Source organism: Euprymna scolopes, chromosome 16 (assembly GCF_053919585.1).
Source record: "Euprymna scolopes isolate OS-2025 chromosome 16, ASM5391958v1, whole genome shotgun sequence".
In the NCBI taxonomy this organism is placed as follows: Eukaryota; Metazoa; Mollusca; class Cephalopoda; order Sepiida; family Sepiolidae; genus Euprymna; species Euprymna scolopes.
Window position 1 is genome coordinate 42,735,589 of NC_136497.1, and position 21,680 is coordinate 42,757,268.

The 21,680-nt window shown below is 33.8% G+C and overlaps 1 protein-coding gene across 8 annotated transcripts in view; it reads right to left on the bottom strand.

Moving 5' to 3' along the window:
• Positions 1–668: 668 nt before the first annotated feature.
• LOC145295929 (sex peptide receptor-like) overlaps positions 669–21,680 on the bottom strand; it is a 701,703-nt gene continuing 680,691 nt past the window's right edge. For all 8 annotated transcript variants that reach the window (XM_080141813.1, XM_080141812.1, XM_080141810.1 and 5 more), the window contains 2 exons: positions 6,984–7,974; positions 669–1,117 (listed from right to left, as the gene is read on the bottom strand). In XM_080141813.1, the coding sequence (XP_079997939.1) occupies positions 836–1,117; positions 6,984–7,955 (1,254 nt within the window). In that variant the 5' untranslated portion in view covers positions 7,956–7,974 and the 3' untranslated portion in view covers positions 669–835. The remainder of the gene's footprint in view (positions 1,118–6,983; positions 7,975–21,680) is intronic.

Below are 21,680 nucleotides of genomic sequence, written 5' to 3' on the forward strand. Positions count from 1 at the left end.
AAGTTGCTTGAGCTGTGGGAGTGTACTGGAAAAAGATTGATGTCACACGATTTATATATATATATATATATATATATATATATATATATATATATATATATATATGAAGAGAGTCTGTTTGAAAGCACATAAGACGTTCGGATGTGTAAGGACGTGGCTGACAAGATATAACTAATTAGTGTTTTTAAATATATATTGTACGCCGCTCTCTCTTTCTATCTCTCTTATTCTCTTTCTCTCTCTCTCTCTCTCTCTCTCTCTCTCTCTCTCTCTCTATCTATCTATCTATCTATCTATCTTCCCCCTCCACTCATCAGCGATTTGAGACTCACGTTGAATACATGATGAATATACCATCAAGTTTGTGTCGAGTTATTCCTTTTGACAGTATGAATAAAACGCTTTAATTGTATGACGACGTTCTCTCGGTCTGAGACGATCGCGCAAAAGCACATCCAGAGAGTGTGTGGTGTGTGTGTGTGTGTGCCTGTGTATGTGTGTGTGAGAGAGAGAGAGAGAAAGAGAGAGAGAGAGAGAGAGAGAGAGAGAGCACAACAACCAATGTTCAAATAACGTGTATTTCTGTAATGATTACGGCAACTCGTTTATTGTAAATATGACACAAGGTTAAGAGTGCAACATTTATAGCGAAAAGTAAAACAAAGACAAACAGACATTTCATTTTATTCATCAAGAAGACAAGACAAACTTAACCAAATCTCCACATTCATTTGGATTCTAGTTTCACACATTATACTTATGAACAATTATTATGTTCTTGATTTGTGTCGTCAATCTGCCAGCGGTGATATTCTGAAAGAGTACCGACAAAGGTTTATTGATAACGTTGGTTGAATGTTGAATACGCCCTCTCCCGGGAGACGGGCGACTGGGAGTTGGCGTCGATGAAAAGTGGCCGGCGAATAGGGGTGCCTGTCATTGTGGTTTCGATAACTATAGAAACATTGCGGTCGTCTTTGCAACCGCATAGTAAGTTCTTGAGTGTTCGCCGGAAATCGCCGCTGAAGAACGAGTAAAGGAAGAAGTTGCTGGCGGCGTTCAACTGGACGAGGAGGTTGGTTATGTTACCGAGGATCTTCAGCGTGTACTGGCTCATCTGTAGCAGCGCCGAAAAAGGAAAGAGAAAGAAACAAAGAAAGATGAAAAAAAGAAAAAAATGATTGCAAAATGGGTGAAAACAGGCATCATTTCATTATTTATTGAAATAGTAAATACACGAATATGGAAGAAAGAAAATAGCCACCCAACAAAACTAATTCATGTATTTTTTTTGCTTACTTCACTGACGCTCGCAACTCGCAGTCGTACAATGCTGAAGCAACAATTTTAAACATTAATAGTTTACACTAGTTGACATATGTTTACTGTTTAAGATATTAATATCTCTATTGTTGTCATAGGGTAAGCTGATATACCTATTTCTGGAATAATGAACTTTACCAGAGACTATAAATGTAGTTATACTATCAGGACGCCCGGCGTTGCAAGTCGTAAAATAAACATAAATATTATATTTTAAGTCATGCAGAATTCGCTTATGAAATGTAACTTTTTGTCTAACTTCCCGGCAACGTGGTAAATAATAACTAACTATGGTTGGTTGAGACAACAGATATTAATCTCCGAATAAAAAGTAGACTATCACCAGAAGGTGCAGTGTAAACAAACAAAGTGATAAATTTATTGTGGTTGATTGTGTTTTATATCTGCTGATGGTTCCGATGATCAGTCTAATAATCTGAAAATTTATTTAAAATAAATAACAGTTTTAGTTCTTAGTAAAACAAGGTATTAGAAAATTAGGTAATCTTGCATAATTTGACCCGAATTCTCGTGAATTCCTGTCAAGCATGGATCGGGCGAGACCGGCAATTATCGGTATCAGCCGAGCGTTGTTCAAATGTAAAAACGCTAACTCGACTTTTTATTTTATTTATTTAATTTTTTTTTCTGTTATGTTTTTAGTAATTTTTAAGGTGATATTAACGGGGCGGGGTGACATTTTATTTTCTGATTAGTTACTTATTTATTATTTATTTACTATTATTTTTTTCATTGAATTTTTGGGAGTTTGATTAGCCAATTGAAAAGCGCTATCTAAATCGAAGCAGACGACATTCTTGATCTGGAAGAAAGCGGCTAAACCAAAAAAAAAAAAAAAAAAAGAAAAAAAAAAGAAAAGAAAAGCTGACAAATTTATTTTCAGACTCACCAAACAAAAAAATGACAAGCAAGAATCTATACATGTTAGAAAAAGAAATGACAACATCGATGCAGATAATCTCATATTGCCAGGAGAAGAAATTGCTATCTCCCCAAAATGAGGTGCAACAATTGTAAACGCAAATGTTTACTTAAAAAAAGATCGTGTGTAAAGGATGGTTTCTCTTGGAGATGTACAAATAGACAATGCCACCATAAGAACTTGACTGACCAACAAGTCTTGAAAATAAAAAAAACAAGAAAAAAATACGGTTGCAAAAAAGAAAACAAACAAAAAAAAAACTTGCACTTACACCTAACAATTATACGGTTAAAAAAGCTTTTCTTGGAGAAAAAAACAAAAACAAAATACTTTCTGTTGATAAATATTTTGCAAAAAAAAAAAAAAAAAAAATTAAATACTAAAATGAAATAAACATATTTTCATTTTTTGTTATTTTTGATTATTCGCATTTGTATTTTTTCCGGTTTCTTTTGTTTTTTTCATTAGTCTGCGTCTGTTACGACGCTCGGCTGACACCGATAATTGCCGGTCTCGAACTATTTGCCGGTCTCGCCCTATTTGACGGGAATTTACGATAATTCGGGTCAAATTATGCAAGAGTACCGAAAATTATATAAAGAGATTTTTATAAAAAATATAAAAGTCTCATTTTTAATTTATATAATACTACCGAGGGGTACCCGGCGTTGCCCGGGTGTCTGGAGGTGTGTGTGTGTGGGGGGGGGGGGTTTAAAAAAAGTAAGTATGAGGATCGAATCCGAACCGTTGAGGCAAAGTTGTGAAAAAAAACAAAACAAAAAACAAAGTGCGACGTTAACCATTGCCCCACCGCAACATGTCTACGGAAACACGTTTGAATTTATTTAATTACTTGGATTTAGCAGGTGCTCGTTTTAATGAGTTAATGAGATCAAGTTTGACTGCGGGATTTCATTTACTGCTGAACGCCCCCCCCCAAGATGTTATAGGAAAAAGACTAACCCACATGCGGCGAGCGACAAATATTGAATATTTATCTTCCCGAAATCGAGCAAATTAAATAGACAGGCGAGCTTCGTTGTTAAGTGTGAGATATTACGATTTATATGTGATATAAAAAGTTTTAAAAAGTTGTGAAGCGAGCGACCACTTCTCTGTAAGAATCCTTTTGTAGACACCTAGAAAAAGCGAACACACATACATACATACATTTTCGCTTTTATATTTATAGACAAATAAACGTGTGTATGTCCAGTGCTTTCAAAACGTATGTATCTCCAGTGCGCTTCGCGGTATGTAGAAGAAGAGGTAGGCAGAGAGGGGACGATTAAGAAAGTGAGAAAAAACTTAAGAGAGGGAGTAAATAAAGGAGAGAGTGAGAAATTGGATATGTATGAAGGAGGGAGGGAGAGAGAAAGAGAAAGAGAGAGAGAGTGAATGTGTGTGTGAGAGAGAGAAAGAGAGAGAGAGAGAGAGAGGGAGAGAGAAAAGAAATACTGTAAAATGCGGACTGAAACGTCAATCAACAATAAAAAAATACCTCTCTTCGTTCAATGTAAAAAGAAATGGAACACCACCTCAGCTTAAAGTTATGCATGTTTGAGGATAGCAATTTATGAAAATACTAGCCGTACTCGGCCACGAGTTGCTGTGGCTCAATTTGTTTAAATGCCACCCCTCCCAAAAAAGACAAAAATTAAGTCTTTTATAAAGAAGAATTAGTGTTGAAAATTGTTTTTTTCGTTATAAAAAATATCCTGAGAGAGAGAGAGAGAGAGAGAGAGAGAGAGAGAGAGAGAGAGAGAGAGAGAGAAAAGGGGGCGTAGACTAATATGCTGGTTTTTGAATCATGTATTCAGGATAAACAAATACAACACGTAAATAAAGTTTTTGGCATTTTGCAAGCGACCTATGCTCAGTTCATATATATTTTTTATTACAATTTTCTTTGTACGATAACCATTTATAAATGTAACCATCCACAATAAAAATCACTAACTTTTATTAATAATACGGTCATTTTTTTATCAAGACGTTTTTGTGAGATATTCTATCGGTGCGTATACATATAATAGAAAAAAATATCAGTTGAACTTCTTTTCATTTTTCAGTGATGGATAGAGATGTTAATAGGAACGTTACTTTACATTTTTTTTATTTCGTATATATATATATATATATATATATATATATATATATACATATATTATTTCGTATATATATACATATATATGGCAGTAAGTTATATATATATATATATATATATATATATATATATATATATATATATATATATATATATATATCCAAAAAGTCACTAAAGGGTTTTGAACTTCAATAGATTCTTTATTTTTGATGATATCTTTCTATAATTTCAACACTATCTCACTAAGATATTGAGAAAAAAAAGTGCAAAATTCAAACAATCTTTATTCATGTAAAATAATATCTTTTAAATGTTGCCAATTTTCAGCTTTGCATATCTGTGCTTTTTCCAAAACAGATTTGATTAGCCACGGCTTTTTTCTTATGGGGATATCTTAAAAAAAGAGTCTATGTTAACAAACCCCAAACCCTGCAAGAATTGAAGGAAATATCAGGAACGAAATAAGGGAGTTTAATCGCAATTCAAAGATTCTGGTAATCTCTCATGAATAATGTTTTGGAACGAGCACAAATATGGGAAGCTGAAAATGGGCAACGTTTAAAAGACATTATTTTTCATAAATAAAGGTTGTTTGAATTTAGCATTTAAAGAAAAATCTTAAAGTCGTAGTCATATTATATTAAAATTACAGAAAGATATCTACTTAACTTCCAAACCCTTTAGTGATTTTTTGGGCACCCTTTATATATATATATATATATATATATATATATATATATATATATATATATATATATATATATATATATCTTTTGCAGATTACATCCCGTTCCTCCGCGAGTCTCGCTCAGCGACGCCAGCCGAACAACGAAAGCCGTCAAAGTATAGAAAACATATGGAAGTCATTAAAAAAAAAATGACCATGAAAACAACGTACCCTAAACAATTCATAAGTTTTACTATTTTCTTCGACGAAAACCATCCGCCTATATCGACCGAACCTCATTACAAAAACGAAAAAAAAAACAAAAAAAAAAAAAAAAACTATCTACCCTAATAAGTTCATAACTCTTACTATTTTTTATTATTTACTTTTATTTTTCTACCGTTGTTTTTATTTTATGTTTTTAAAGGTATTTTTTCACATTAGGTCCACCTACTGAAATTTCTTTAAATAGACGACTTGTATAAGTTTCCGAGTACGCTGATTACGAAAATCTCGATCAGATTTTCCGGCGACAATTAATTTTCCATATATAAAGACACACGAACGCGATAAACAAATCTACTTCTTTGAAGTTGTCGTGTTTCTGTGTTCGTGTGTTCATGTGCTCGTCATATACCGCAATTTCGCTGTGTATCAGTAATTTTAAATAGCGAAAAATCCTGTAACATGGAAAGAACCAATGTATTTTATTTCGTGTATTATAGGGTCAGTGTGTTTTGTCGGCATAATCTAAGAAAAAGAGCGAAGCAATGTAGTCAGTAGGAGAAAACATATATCATTGCGACGCCATATTTGAATAGTAAGTTAGCGTTCGTTTATTGATGCGAATACCATTAATCCTGAATATAAGAATGGCCAGAGTTCAACCAATCACAATGGACGAAATCGGATAGGGGAATCTTTATTATTTGTGAATCGAAAAATGGAAAGAGTATGTTATGTGTATGCATGTAAAAACCAATTAATAGCGGTGCAAGCACAATATCGTAGGAAAATATAGAATTTGACCCAGTCTCAACTGGTAGCGGGGGGGGGGGGAAGTACTAAATATTGAAAGAGAAAAGTAAAAACTTCTTATGTAGATGTAGCGATTGTGGTAATGTTGCTCATCAGACGTAGCATTTTATTATCACGAGTGAATATGGCAGAAATGACGGCCGTATGCTACATAAGATGGTGGCTACCAGGGTATTGAATTTATATGTGACATCTGTTGTTGCAAACCTACGGTACTTTGGTCCAGAGGGGAATTTCTGCAATTAAAAGATTATATATGTAGATAATTATGGCAATTAAACTACATAATGGTTTACGCGTTTCATTCCCGTAGGAAATCGTCAAACTAATATATATATATATATATATATATATATATATATATATATAGAGAGAGAGAGAGAGAGAGAGAGAGAGGGGAAGAGAGAGAGAAAGTGGAGAGAGGAGTTTTATTTAACGAAAGAATTAATATTTCATTTACCCTTTAAAAGTTAGAAATATTTTGATCTAGCTTCAAATTTCACCGAATATAAACAATGCATTTTAACGAGCGAAATATTTGATCTTCATAAGAAATTTTGTAAAATTTATTTACATGTTTAAAAAGAAAAAAAGTAATCATAACATATCACTTACTTGGCTGATTTCTCATTTTAAGAAGAAACTTTAATTGTTTTATTTAATAAATTTTTGAATTTCTTTTTTTAATTCAATAATTTAATTCTGTTTTCGTTTCCTTGCGAATTAGTTCTCTCTTCTTTTTTATCAGGCAGTTTCCTTTCAATAATTTAAAGCAATGAACAGGAATTAAATTGCAAAACTATCTAGTTGATAATAAGCCGCAGATTATTTTACAAGAAAACAAAGGCATAAACGATAAAAGAGGTGTGTCGTCAACAATTTAATAGTGTCAAAGATTCACCTACCTTTAACCCGTGAGCTGACATATAAGTCCGGTAGATCAACAGACCTGTCCAGGGAAACTGGCAGATAAGGAAAACAATGACGACATTAATGAGCATAATAGTGATCTTGTTCTGCCCACTACCTTGGTGTTGAACCTGGCCGGTTACGTTGGAGTTTGCCAGCGACTTTCGGATGATAGATGCCTTCCAAACGATCCGTATGAGCAGGCTGTTAAAGACGGAGAGAAGCACCATCGGGATGAATGTGAAGAATGAGATAAACCACCAGTAGTAGCCGATCTGATAGCTGTCCGTCTTGGCGAAGTCGGTTGTAACACAGACGAACGAGGCGACGGTACTGTTTGAAAGGGACGACTGTTTTTCAATAATGTCCATCTCGAAGAGCTCAGGGCTTGTGTTGATTAGACAGACAAGAACAACCAGACAGGATATCAATTTGGCTCTCCGCACTGTGCACCACACCCGGCCCTTCATGGGATAACGTACACCGACGTATCTCTCCACTGTAAACGATACGGTCAACCAGACAGCTATGTTGCCGAAGAGATCGGCCAGAACTCGGGCGTAAGGGATGTAGTAGAAAGCAAGTTTCGGTTGCGTGCGATATGAGCAGTGGACAAAGCCAAGGGTCACGGTGAAGAACAAGTATAGGAGGTCACACACGGAGAGTGCGATCAGGTAAACGTTCGTTGAGCTTTGCATCCTGCGCCGACTGAGAACGATGATGCTAAGGGTGTTTCCGAGGAAACCGACGGTGGACACAGTCGGGCTGAGGATTTTCTGGACAATCAAACGCGTAATTTCCAATGCTTCTTTACCGACTTCATTTTCTAAAAGCTGGCCACCTGGTCCCCCGCCCCCATAAGTTGTCGTTGTGTTCATCACAGCACTGCTTCTGTCCATGTTGAGGGTCAGGTTTATCGGCAAACTAAGATCCTCTCCAGAGTAGTATTTGTCCACGTAACTGGTCATCTATTACAAAGCTTTAGTTCTGTAATATAAAATAAAAGAACATCTTAGCATACATTTCATCTGACAATTAAAGCACACATTTGTTAAAAATGACGAAAGGAAATGTATGCTTTACCAGTGTTCTCACTTGCTATCTATCTATCTATCTATCTATCTATCTATCTATCTATTTATTTATCTCTCCCTCTATCCCTCCATTTTCTGTATGTCTCTCTCCCTTTCTCTCTCTCTCTCTTGTCCCCCATCTCTCTCTCTCTCTCTCTCTCTCTCTCTCTCTCTCTCTCTATATATATATATATATATATATATATATATATATATATATATATATATATATATGAAATTAGTCAAACACGGTAGTGTTTGAATATATGGTTAAGTGTTAGTTTTACTCATTTAAAACTGCTTTAAAACTTCACCGCTCACTTCTTTTGCGACCAAATTTCAAACAAGTTTTACAGTTCATAAGTCATATTTTCAGCTATGTTTTGAAACTATTTTTTTCAATTTTCGTTCAGTAAAACAAAAGTTATAATAAAATTACTGTGTTAAAAAATTCTCAAAATATGTAAGGAATGTAGCGACGATTTTTTTTGAATTAGCTGTTGATTACTATAACAACCAAATCTGTTATGCTACCTAAAATCGGTTGGGAACAGCGGATATGATGACGTAATAAGATATAAAAACTGTCGTTAATAATTCACCGTGGTATCGATCTGTCGCTCCGCTGTTCTCTCGCTAATAATTCGCAGGTAACAAGTGAAACAAAGAGAAAATATTATCCAAAGCAAAGCCTGGAAAAATCATGGATTACATAAAAAAAAATATGAGCATGAAAAGTAGTACGTTTAAACATGGAAAAATAAAAGGACTAGTTGTTAAAACTGGAAAAGCAAACAACAAAATATGCTAGTAAAAAATAGAATAAATTTATAACTTAAAATATTGCAGTATCAATTAATAATTGATTGAATAATGTTAAATTGAACGAAAACATTTTTTAATGCTACAATATCTTGAGTTATAAATTTATTATATTTTTTACTAGAATATTTTGTCTTTTTCTTATCCAGTTTTAACAATTACTCTTTTTACTTTTCCATGTTTAAATCTTAACCATATTACTTTTCATGTTTGCATTTTTCTATGTAGTATATATATATATATATATATATATATATATATATATATATATATATATATATATATATATATTAGGCTGGCAACTAAGTTCTTGACGTTTTTTTTTAAAGTAAAATAACATCACAATTTTTCCCCATTTTGATGATTTAAAAATAAATAAATTTAAATAAGTTGAACCAAAACCAAAATCAAATAAATTTTCAAAACAATATATTAAAAAAAAAAACGGTTAGAACTTAGTTGCCAACCCAATACATAGAACGAAAATCGCTCCAGAGAAGACATAATAGTGAGCTTGTTCTATTCACTACCCTGGTGTTTAACCTGGCCGGTGACGTTCAGGTTTGATAGAGAGCCATCTATTTAAATTGATGCCAGATGGGGATCAAAGCGTTGATGATGTAAGGATAGAAGCTTGGTTTTAGATGTATTAAAAGTAACCAGCAACATCTTCCCTCAGAGGAGAGAGAGAATCAGAGAGAACTTTGTCATTTACGGCCTTAGATGTGTTGCCATAGATGGTCGTGTCGTCAGCATAGATGTCAACGAATGACTAAAGTATGTGTTTTGGGAGATGATTGATGTAGATCAGGAAGAGAGTTGGGCTCAGGATGGACTTCTGAGGGACTCTAGCATTAATACTGTGGGCCTCTGATTTCTGCCCATCAACCACTACTCTTATGGCCTATCAGAGAGAAATGATTTAATGATTGAGAAAAGATTTTCAGTTATACCGTAGCTGGAAATCTTGTGAAGTAGGCCCTTATGCCATACCTTGTCGATGGCCTTTGATATGTCAAGAGCAATTGCCCTAGAAAGGAAGCATTTGTCGAGAGATTTACCAATCCTATGAGATATAACCGTTAGCACATCTACTGTAGTCTGCAATAAAGCGATTGACGTAGTATATATATATATATATATATATATATATATATATATATATATATATATAAGAATTTTAGAAGGCTATCAAAATGCGAGGAATGGAATGTAGTCGGTGTTGAGGAAGAAAGACGAAAACAAGTGAAAATTGGCAAATCAGATATATATATATATATATATATATATATATATATATATGTTCTTACCTGAAGAGGTATACTGCGTGTGAGAATTTTCCATAATATATTTCAGGGGATACCCTTTTTCAAATGGTGGATGTAACAAATCTATTCAAAGCATGCAAGATGCAAAGATGAAAGGTTAAAACATTTTTTTCAATGGAAAATTGTTACACACAGTAGACCTCTTAAAGTAAAATTTTATATATATATATATATATATATATATATATATATATATATATATAATAAAAATTACAATAAGATTACCAAGGTAATCAAAATGGTAAACTTAAAATATATTATAAATATTAAAGAGTTAATATTTACAAGTAAAATAAACTCAGCCAGATGTAAAAACTCAATAAAACCGAAATTTCCCCTCTCTGTCCTGCTCTAAGTAAATCTGTCGACCTAGTCCACAAATTCCAAAATTTCATCATGACAAGTTTCAAGAAAAAATACACGATTAAACCCGGTTCTCCAACTTCCAACGTAGACCCCTACTGCCATGTCTCCTTCTCCAACATCAGGGGTCTTCGTTCTAACATTCCAGAGGTTGAAACCCAATTACAGGAGAATAAACCAGACCTTTTATTTTTAAGTGAAACTGGCATTGGACAGGCTATTTCCCTAGATGAGTTTGCAATTTCAGGATACTCTAACTTAACTTCTAAAACTGACCCCCAAGATCGCCATGGGCATGGAATATGTGCCTATATTAAAGATAGCTTTCCATGTGGGAGGGACATCTCCAGGGAAGATCCTAACTTACCCTATATGTGCTTCCGGGTTGCTTTAGCTCACACTACTGCATTTATATTTACTCTCTATCGCCCCCACAACAGCGGAGTTACTATCTTTCAAAGCATATCTGAGAAAATTGACCAAGTCCTTTCTACTTATCCTTCAGCTAACATTCACATATGTGGAGACTTCAATGTTCACAACGTCGAATGGTTGACCCACTCAAACAAGACCGATGATGAGGGGAGGTTCTGTCATGATTTCCCCATTGCCTATGACCTCACTCAGATTGTTCAGGAACCTACCCGTGTGCCCGATAATGACGGCCAGTATGCGAGCCTACTAGACCTTTTTCTCACAACTTGCCCTGAACTATGTTCAGTTTCTGTTCTGTCGCCTCTTGGATCTTCCGACCACTCTGTTGTATCAATCAAGATAAAAATGAAATGTAATAAGTCCCCAGACGTACCTCTTCATCGTACAGTATATCGATACACTAAGGCTGACTGGGATAGCTTCCGTACATTTATATCTGATCTACCTCTGCATTCCATGTTTAAAAAGGATGTGTCCTCTATAGTATTAGACCTAACTGAATGGTTAATTGTAGGTATTGACCATTTCATACCCTCTAAAAAGTTTCAGCAAAAACCTAACAGCCAGCCATGGTTCTCTCCAGAATGTGCTGCTGCCATTGCGCACAGAAATCACTTTTTCCACTGCTTCAAACGTAATAGATGTATGGAAACTAAAGCCGTTTTCAGGACTGCCAGCAACCATTGTAAGAAAGTAATAAGGAACGCAAGAGTGTTGTATGCTCAATCTGTTAAGTCCAAAGTAGCTGAGCAGCGGCTTGGTTCCCACCAGTTTTGGCAAATAGCAAACAGAATCCTGAACAGAAGCGTGTGCTCCATCCCAACTATTATCAATGGACCTGAGGTAATCTCGTCAGCATCAGACAAAGCCAAACTCTTTGTCAAGAACTTTGCAGCTAATTCTACCCTTTGCGACCAAGACCGCCAACCCCCAATATTTCCTCCTGTATCAGAAAACACGCTATGTGATATACGTATATCTGTATGTGATGTTGCGAAGCTAATCAAAAACCTTGATTCGAGTAAAGCAACTGGCCCTGACGGTATTCCAATTATAGTACTCAAAAAACTTCAACCTGAATTAGCGCCCATACTTACAAAACTGTTTAAACGTTGTCTTAAGGAGAATAGTTTCCCATCTCCCTGGAAAATCTCATCAGTATGCCCTGTATTTAAGAATTCAGGTGATCGCTCATCCCCCTCTCAGTACAGGCCAATAAGTCTCCTGTGCGTCATGAGTAAGTTGCTAGAATCTGTGTTACAGAAGTAATCAAACATCTCAACAAAAATAACCTTCTTAGTGACACTCAATATGGTTTCCGTTCTGCTAGATCTACAGCAGATGTCCTTACAGTTATATCGCATAGGATTAGCAAATCTCTCGACGGTGGCAATCTTTCTAGGGCAATTGCCCTTGACATATCTAAAGCCTTTGATAGGGTATGGCATAAAGGTTTACTTCATAAGATCGCTAGCTATGGTATAGCTGGAAAAGTCTTCTCAATTATTAAATCATTTCTTTCTGATAGGTTCATAAGAGTAGTAGTTGAGGGGCAAAAATCAGAAGCTCACAGTATTAATGCCGGTGTCCCTCAGGGATCCATCCTGGGCCCAACTCTTTTCCTGATCTACATTAATGATCTTCCAAATCATATCCTTACATCATTTGTAGACATTTATGCTGACGACACTACCATTTATGGTAGCACATCTAAGACAGTAAACGACCAAGTTCTCTCCAATTCTCTCTCCTCTGATCTTGAGCACGTAGTACAATGGGGAAAGGAGTGGCTGGTTACTTTTAATGCATCTAAAACCAAGCTTCTCTCTTTACATCATCAACATTCTAATTCACATTTGTCATCAATTGAAATGAATGGCTCTCGTCTTCAGGAGGCCTCAAGTTTTGACAAGCTTCTGGGCTTGACCATTACTCCTGATCTTAAATGGAACACGTATATCAAATCTGTTGCCAAGGCCGCTGGAAAAATGGTGGGATCTTTCTATCGATCCAGTAGATATCTCACTGCTGATGCTATTCTCTACCTATATAAGAGCCAGGTACGTCCAAGGATGGAATACTGTTGCCACATCTGGGCAGGAGCTGCTAGAAAGGACTTGTCCTGCCTTGATAGAGTTCAAAATAGACTTCGTAGCCTCGTAGGAGATGTCCTTTTCTCCTCCTTGCAACCTCTATCTCACAGAAGAGATGTTGCGAGTTTGTCTCTGATGTATCGTTATTTTCATGGAAAGTGTTCAACTGAGCTTCAAGCTATGGTCCCCCCTCGCCAAACTTTCACAAGAAACACTCGTCTAGCTGTAAACACTATCAATAATTTCCCTCACTCTTTATCTGTGCCTAAACCTAAACGTAGATTCCATGAACAAAGCTTCTTTCTTAGAACTGCACGCCTGTGGAATTGTCTTCCGTTTTCCTGCTTTCCGGCTGACTACAATATGGTTGTGTTCAAGTCTAAAGTAAATAAGTTCTTGATGAGCCGTTCCATATAAGTTATTAAATTTACCAAATTTTCATTACTAATGATTACTATATTGACCAATTTCTACTGTACACTCTTTAACCCTTATCCTTGAGTGGCCTCTGGGCCTTGATAATGTGGTGACGCCTTTGTAAAAAAAAAAAAAAAAAAAAAAAAAGGAAATAGAGCTTATAATATGAACAAATGATTAATAAAACATGTTAAAAGACATCTTGAAAAAGAGTTAAAAACATATTTAAATTTAAAAAAGGAAACACAAGATAAGTGGATAGTCCTTAATCCGCGGAGTTTCGAAGAAACACTCTCCTTCTCATCAGAGGGCAGGAATTGCTAATTCCTGCCCTCTGATGAGATGTTTCCTTTTTTAAATTTAAATATGTTTTTAACTCTTTTTCAAGATGTCTTTTAACATGTTTAATTAATCATTTGTTCATATATATATATATATATATATATATATATATATATATATATATATATATATATATATATATATACTAACAAAAGTACCCGTCGTTGACTGGGTTCAAAAACAGCCTACAGAAAATGGACTCTGATTTATGAAAGTATAGTAGATTATGAAAAGGAAGGGTTGTAAAGAGATAGCTTCGAATTTGGGAGTATCAAAACCAAAGCAAAATATGATGAAAGTAAAAATAAAATAGATAAACCCCATAATTTATTATACTATACCTGTTCACACTGAAACACTTATCACAATATTCTGTGGATCTATATTAAAAAACCTTGTTAAACGTTGTGACATATTTCCATTCTATGGAGGTCAGGCGCGAACGAACACCCAATGATTTTATTATACCATATTTCTTCAAACTGAAACATAATTATCAAAGTATACTTACGCAGATAGATATGAAAAGTCTTTATTAACGTTTGTGCCTATTTCCATTCTACGGGGGCCAGGCGCGAACGCAGACACTACAATTTTATTATACCATTCCTATTTAAGTTAAAACATGTTTGTCAAACTATTATTCTGTACATCTACATCAAAAACACTTGTAAACGTTTTTTTGTTTAATTTTTAAATTTTTATTTCCATACTTTGTGGACCAGGCGCGGACGGAGACCCCACAATTTTAATGAATCATCATTATGCCAGATCAAACATACACATTCCTGTGTCTCGATACATCTATCATTATATGTGATCAGTTTTCTATAATAGTCAACCATATAGGAGCCTATTCGTGACCAGACACACACACAGACATTCAGCTTTATGTTATAGATATATACTTATTGAGTTGCAAATTGTCACTTGTTTTCGTTTTTCTTCCTCAAAACCGACTACATTCCATTCTTCTCATTATGATAGCCTTCTAAATCAATTCTGCATACCTATCTTGCACAATGCTTCAAGCAAACTACATCTCATTTATATATATATATATATATATATATATATATATATATATATCTATAAAAGTGAACGTGTCTGTCTGTCTGTCTGTGTGTCTGTGTATATTTCCCTACGCAATAACTCTGTCAATTTTTAGTCTATAGACTCGAAATTTGAAATACCGAGTACTGAGATTTGGGAAAATCGATGTGACGGGTGTCAGCCAGAAATTTGGCTGTTAAGGGGTCAAATTTCAACGATTTGACCTTTAAGAACTCTACCAAACTCCTCCGACAATTTTGGGTATAAACAATTGAAATTTTAGATTTAGGTTCCTTGAACATGGATCTAACTTAATAAAGTGAATTGAGCCCGAAACAATAAATTTTAAGGGGTCATAATAGGGGTCAAAGTTTTAAAAAATTAACCATTTCTTTTTGTTTTTTTGCTTTTTTTGCACAGCATACACCTCCAAACACCCGAGCAATGCCGGGCACCCCTGCTAATATATATATATATATATATATATATATATATATATATATATATATATATATATATATATATATAAAGCTTTGGGATTAAAATAAAAAAAAATAGTATAGTATTAAAAGTTAAAAAAGCAGCCAAAATTATATATAGTCATCTACATACAGTACTGTTTCGCTGTATCATAGCTTATCAAGATGGGAGCATATATATATATGTATATATATATATATATATATATATATAATATATATATATATAAATATATATATATATATTAATATAAATGCATAATTTAAGTACATGTTCTATTTTATTAAATCCTAAAGTTAATAATTTGACATAAGTTGGATTGCCAAAAGCATGACTAAATATGTATTAAGAGTCCCTCTCCAATGAAGAAGGAGAGCTGCTAATTAATATTGATTAATTAGAGAAACAAATATCTTAAAAATAAGAAGTAGAATAATGAAATCTTAATGTTTTTTTTTTTTTTCAATTTTAAAGATTTTATGGTCTTGGCACATGAACTGCAGTTGTCGAAGTTGAAGAAAATCAATTAAGCTTATTTATATTTCAGAATTCCTTAACATTTTAATTTACCGGAAGGGATGTTTTGAAGGATGTTGTAATTATTAGATGATAAAGTGACATTTTAAAACTAAGAAAATTTAAATAATGACCAAGTTTTCTTTTAGACTGCATTAATTTTAAACTAAAAGCAAGAAGGAAAACTGTGTAGTTGATTAGAGATGTATGTCCATCATTATCATAAAAATATAAATTGTACATTTAAACTACACATTACTACTACTAGAGACTACTACTACTACTAGTAGAGAGAGAGAGAGAGAGAGAAAGAAGAAAGAGAGACATCACTGTTAATCAATAGGGTGAGAATTCCTAGTGAGCAACAGATAATGGCAAGAAAACAAACGTTAGAAATTTCAATAAATAGAATGATTGCCCCAATGATAAAGCTTAACAACATTTTTAATAGCGAAAGCGGGTCGTGTCGAGGTATAATAAATTTTGTATGATCAGTGCGACTGCTGGAATGAAATAACCTGTCACTCCTAACGTTGATATAACGTTGATTATAAATACGACTTCATACAGCGAACTTCGCCGTTGAGCTTACTAAGGAAAGACAAGTAGAAGCACGGATGTCCCTATGCCCAACTCCATTGTGCATTTTTCTCAATCTTTACTACTCGGGATTACAAACTCATTTATTTGGATCTTATTTTCGCGACACAACAGTTGACATATTGAGGACCCTAAAGAACTTAATTAAAAAAAAAAAAAAACGCATTCAACAGTTGACGAAATATCACTGTATACAACAGTTGGACAAATAACTCCCGCATGAACACAACAGTGAACGACAATACTCGCGTAGATTACAAATGACATTTGCTATCATATGAATGCCGAAAGATTTGAGAAACAACGGCGAATAAGATACCAAATATTGGCAGAAAAAAAGTGTCGCCAGGAATTTGTAATGAACTCAGAATTAAGAAATAACCGAGGCATTTTTTAAAGTGACAAAATATTGCTTAAAATGAACAGTTGATTGTTTTGAATATTGTTAAAAAAAATAACATCAGAATGTTGAAGGAGTTTAAAAACCGCGTGTAGCGTTGTTAAACAGCAACAGAAACAATTTGGAGAAAAGACAATGCGATTCAAAAACAAATTGATTCCATTTTCACACCAAACAAGGCACAGTGCCACTTTGATGTAGGAGGCTACTATCGGGGCCAGAGGTTGCAGAGATACTATGTAGGGAGTTGAGCAGCAAGATGTATGTTCACATTATACTTAAACTTCTTCATGTCAACACAATTGGGAAAGCAGGAATCCTGAAGCGACTCTCATTTGAACCCTGTCCAGGAACGAGAAACTAGTAGCATATGTACCAACCCAAATGTGACAACAGTACTCCATACATGAGCAATGGTGGCCTTGTAGAAGTACAAGATACTTTCAGGCATAAGTAACTTTCTAACAAGGTAGAGAGAGCCCACCTTCCTCGTAGCGGCCCTGGTGATGCTCTCAATGTATCTGTTCCAACTCAGATTCCCTGTGAATATTAAGTCGAGGATTTTGAAAGAAGTACTTTCAGGTAATGTATCTTTAGCATTAGCTATTGGTAGTCGTGAAGGTTTCTTGTAATTATTGAAGGAAACAAGTTTAGTCTTGGCAGCATTCAATCTAACCATCCATTTTTGTCCCCATTCCCCTACAGACGTCTAGTCTTTCTGTCATTTTCTTAGTTATGTGTTCATTTGTTTTCCCCTCATGCCTGTTATAGAGCATGTTGTCATCAGCAAATATACCCATCTTAGAGACAATTTTATCAGGGAGGTTATTTATGAATATTAGGAATAATAAAGGTCCAAGGATAGACCCCTGAGGTACTCCCGCATTTGTATCATATTGTTTAGATGTGTGATTGTCGAATTGTTACATTTGTAATACTAACAACAACTACAAAAATAACAAACTTTGAACAACAACAAAATGAACATCAATCAAATCTCCAATATCATTCTCGAAAACAGTAGAACATGCTAAGAAAATATTTTACAGAAAACAACTCGAACATTCGAGAATACTTTCGGCTGACCGATGGATGGAGAAACTTATAAACAGTATGAATCCATTTTCACAAAAAAGTTGTAATTTATGATCGGATGAAGAAAAATCATCTTGTTAGTGCAAAGATTAAGCACAAAAATATTATATCCTACCGAAACACACACACACACACACACACACACACACACACACACACACACACACACACACACACACACACACACACACACACACACACACACACACACGGAGAAGGTTTCTTTTGATGAAAACTATAGAGATTTGGACTAAGATTTTCGGCGAACGAAATAGCATTTCCCACACTCACTACAAATGCTTAAACTTTGTAAAGCATTTGTAATAAAGGTTTTAGCTACCTATACAGGAAGAATTAACTCTCAAATAAAAAGAGATAAAAGACGACATATTTAAATGCTTAATTTAAGTTTAAGAATTAACAACTAAGAACGAAAAAGAAGTTCGTTCTAGACGATTGTCACTAATAGAACATAGCATGAATATAACTTTGTAAAAAGTTACTGAAGAGTGCCAAAAATTAATAAACTAAAAATAGGATGAAAAATTGAAAGTAATGAAATAGCCCAAGTTAAGCGGATTAGAAAACAAGTCCAATCGAAAATAATGTATGACTGTAAAAGACAAAATCATTCTATTAATGTATGCTTTTCAAAAATATACGTTGCTATGTTTGTAACCAGAAATCATGTATAGCAAGAGTATGTTAGAAAACTAAATGAGAGAAATCCGAAAATGTTTCATTCAATTGCATCTAAAAAACATAATACCTATGGCAAAACATAATACGTAGATGTGAAATAAATGGATGGAAAGTCGTATTCTTATTGGGCACCGGAAGTAATTTACAAGATAACTTAGAATAACATAGCTACAAAAAACTGATAGAGTAATCAGAGGCGTAACAGGAAAAAATTAAACCAGAGGAGAATTTTTTTAATAAACGTGACTCTGGGAAATGCACAAAACAAAGGTCTACATGTTAACATGATGTAAAACTAATTTATTCGGAATAAATTGGTATTCAAACTGCAGTAAAACCCAATAAACACGTTTTGTAGAGGTTTGAATACAGAAAAAGAAAATCAATCAAAGAAATTAGCAAATAAAATATAAGAAGAAATTAAAAGACGTATTTTCGTATGAACTTGGGTGTTGTAAGAAAACTGAAGTTTTATCTGAAATGAAAGTCGAGGCTAAGCCACTTTTCAAACCCCAAAAGTTACTCGTTGAAAACAAATTCCAGAGAAAAAGTTTATTATACTAATTGTGTAACTCTAGTGTATGTCAAAAAATGAGTAACAAGTTGAAATTATGTGATGATTTTTCAGCCGGATTAAATGATTGTATACAAGATCGTAGTTTCTTATTTCCTACTTCAGAAGATATATTTTCTAAATTAAATGGAGGAAGAATATTCACAAAAATTGATATGTCAGAGGCGTATTGTAAGTGAAGGTTGCCAAATAATACACGAAATATTTAACGATCAAAATGCACACTGGATTATACTGATTAAAGAACACGTTTTGGTTTGAAGGTAGCACCAAGTTTATTCTTACAAATAGTAGATACCATGTTGACTGGGTTGTATTTTGCAATGGAATATTTGGACGATATTCTCATCAAAAGTAAAAATATGGATGAACGACGTTTGGAAAATATTTAGAAGAATACTAGAATACGGATTTAAGGTTTCGTTAGAGAAATACGATTTTCCCTTGAGTAAAATGGAATATTTAGGATAAAAAATAAATAAGGAACAAAAACAACCCTAACAGATGTGAAAGAATAGATCTACGCCAGATAATAAAATGAAGCTACAGGCATTTCTTGGATTAGTAAACTATTACAGCATTTACATTCAGAAATTATACAATGGCGCCATTGAATAAATTATTACAAAAAAAAAAGAAAAAAGAATGGTGCTGGTCACAAGAATACTAATATTTATTAAAAAAACAACCCCCCCCCCAAAAAAAAACAAGTATTTGATATCAGATATAGAACTATGAACCGAACACAGAAGTACTTGTGTCCACAGACGCGAGCGAAAACGGAATCGATGCATTTTGCATGAGTTAAGTGACAGATCAGCTAAACCAATTGTGAATGCCTTGAAAGTGTTTATTTCGACAGAGAAAATGATAGTAAAATTATACGATGTGAGGTGCCATCGAATAAATTATTACAGAAAAATAAAGAATGTTCAATAATGTAGAAATATTATTCGGTATGTAAAGACGTGCATTATTCGAAACGAAACAAACAACTAAAAACTAAAAAAAACAAAAAACAAAACACACACACACACATACACACACACACACACACACACACACACACACAAAAGCACAAAAAAAACAACAAAAAAAAAAAAACCGAAAGGCATAGAATTACACAATCAAGTAATGAACGAAATACCTAAAATATATGGGAATTTTGAAAATAGATAACATGACATAGACGATTAAAAGATTCTCTGAGAATAACATGGACATTCCTTGAAACTCACTTATATAGTAGAAACCTAATAATAAAGGAATAAACATTTTGGCATTATTCCCGGTAAGATATCTTGGATCCTTCAAAAACTAGTAAAAATAAGGAAATCCGAAACCAGGAAACTAATGACTATGAACAATCCACTGTACTTAAATGGTGATAATAACTGAGAACGGCAAAAAGGACCAGCGAAATACATAACATAAACTACAGAGAAGTCAAAAGTAAAAATAGGCTTAAATGTTCGCTGTTTATTTTTATTTTTATATTTTATGAAGCGAAGTAAATCTATTAAAAAATGAATTCGGTTTCTTTACGTTATAAACATACCCAATAAATGCTCCAAGTGACCCCAGATAGAATCAATGAATAATTGTTGTGGTGTCTTTAGATTCTATGAAAAAACTTTCAATTATCGAAACACGTCTGAATGTTCGAATTGATAGCATATCGATTTCTATAATACACGAATGGCTTTTATATACATAAAATTTTTTAGTGCTATAATATTCATTAGTATATACCATTTTTTGATATCTTTCAACAGTGTTTAATTACCAGCACAACACAGATAAAGCTAACAAAGGGAGATCACTGTCAAATAGCGTACGAATACCAAACAATTTCTCCCCAGGTTTTGTTTTCCTGACCATACGAATATATAGAAATGTAAATGTAACGTGAACAAATATCTTGTTTATTAGCCCCACATCCTTGTTTCCGCCTATAAATCTGATTCTTAAACCATTTACGCCACAGTGCTAATATGCCTGGTTTGGGGTAAATAAAATAAAAAGTATACCGTAAAGAAAAAGAAAAAAGAAAGAAAGAAATCAATTTGCCTGTGAGCGTGTGTGGACGCTTTATTTTTAATAGATAGGGAAGGGACACAATAGTAACATGAACAAATATATAGAAGACATTGCCAAAGCTGCTGCAAGGAAGGTAGGCTCCATCTACTAACACTTGCCAGTATATATATATATATATATATATATATATATATATATATATATATATATATATATATATATATATAAAGTGATGGTTGTGTAGTTCCAACGAGAGAAAAAATGTATATTTAAAAGAGTGTAGCCATCAACAATTGTGGGTTTTTTTTTAAGGTTTTCATCATATTTTTATTTTAAAATATTTTTATAACGCGTTTCGAG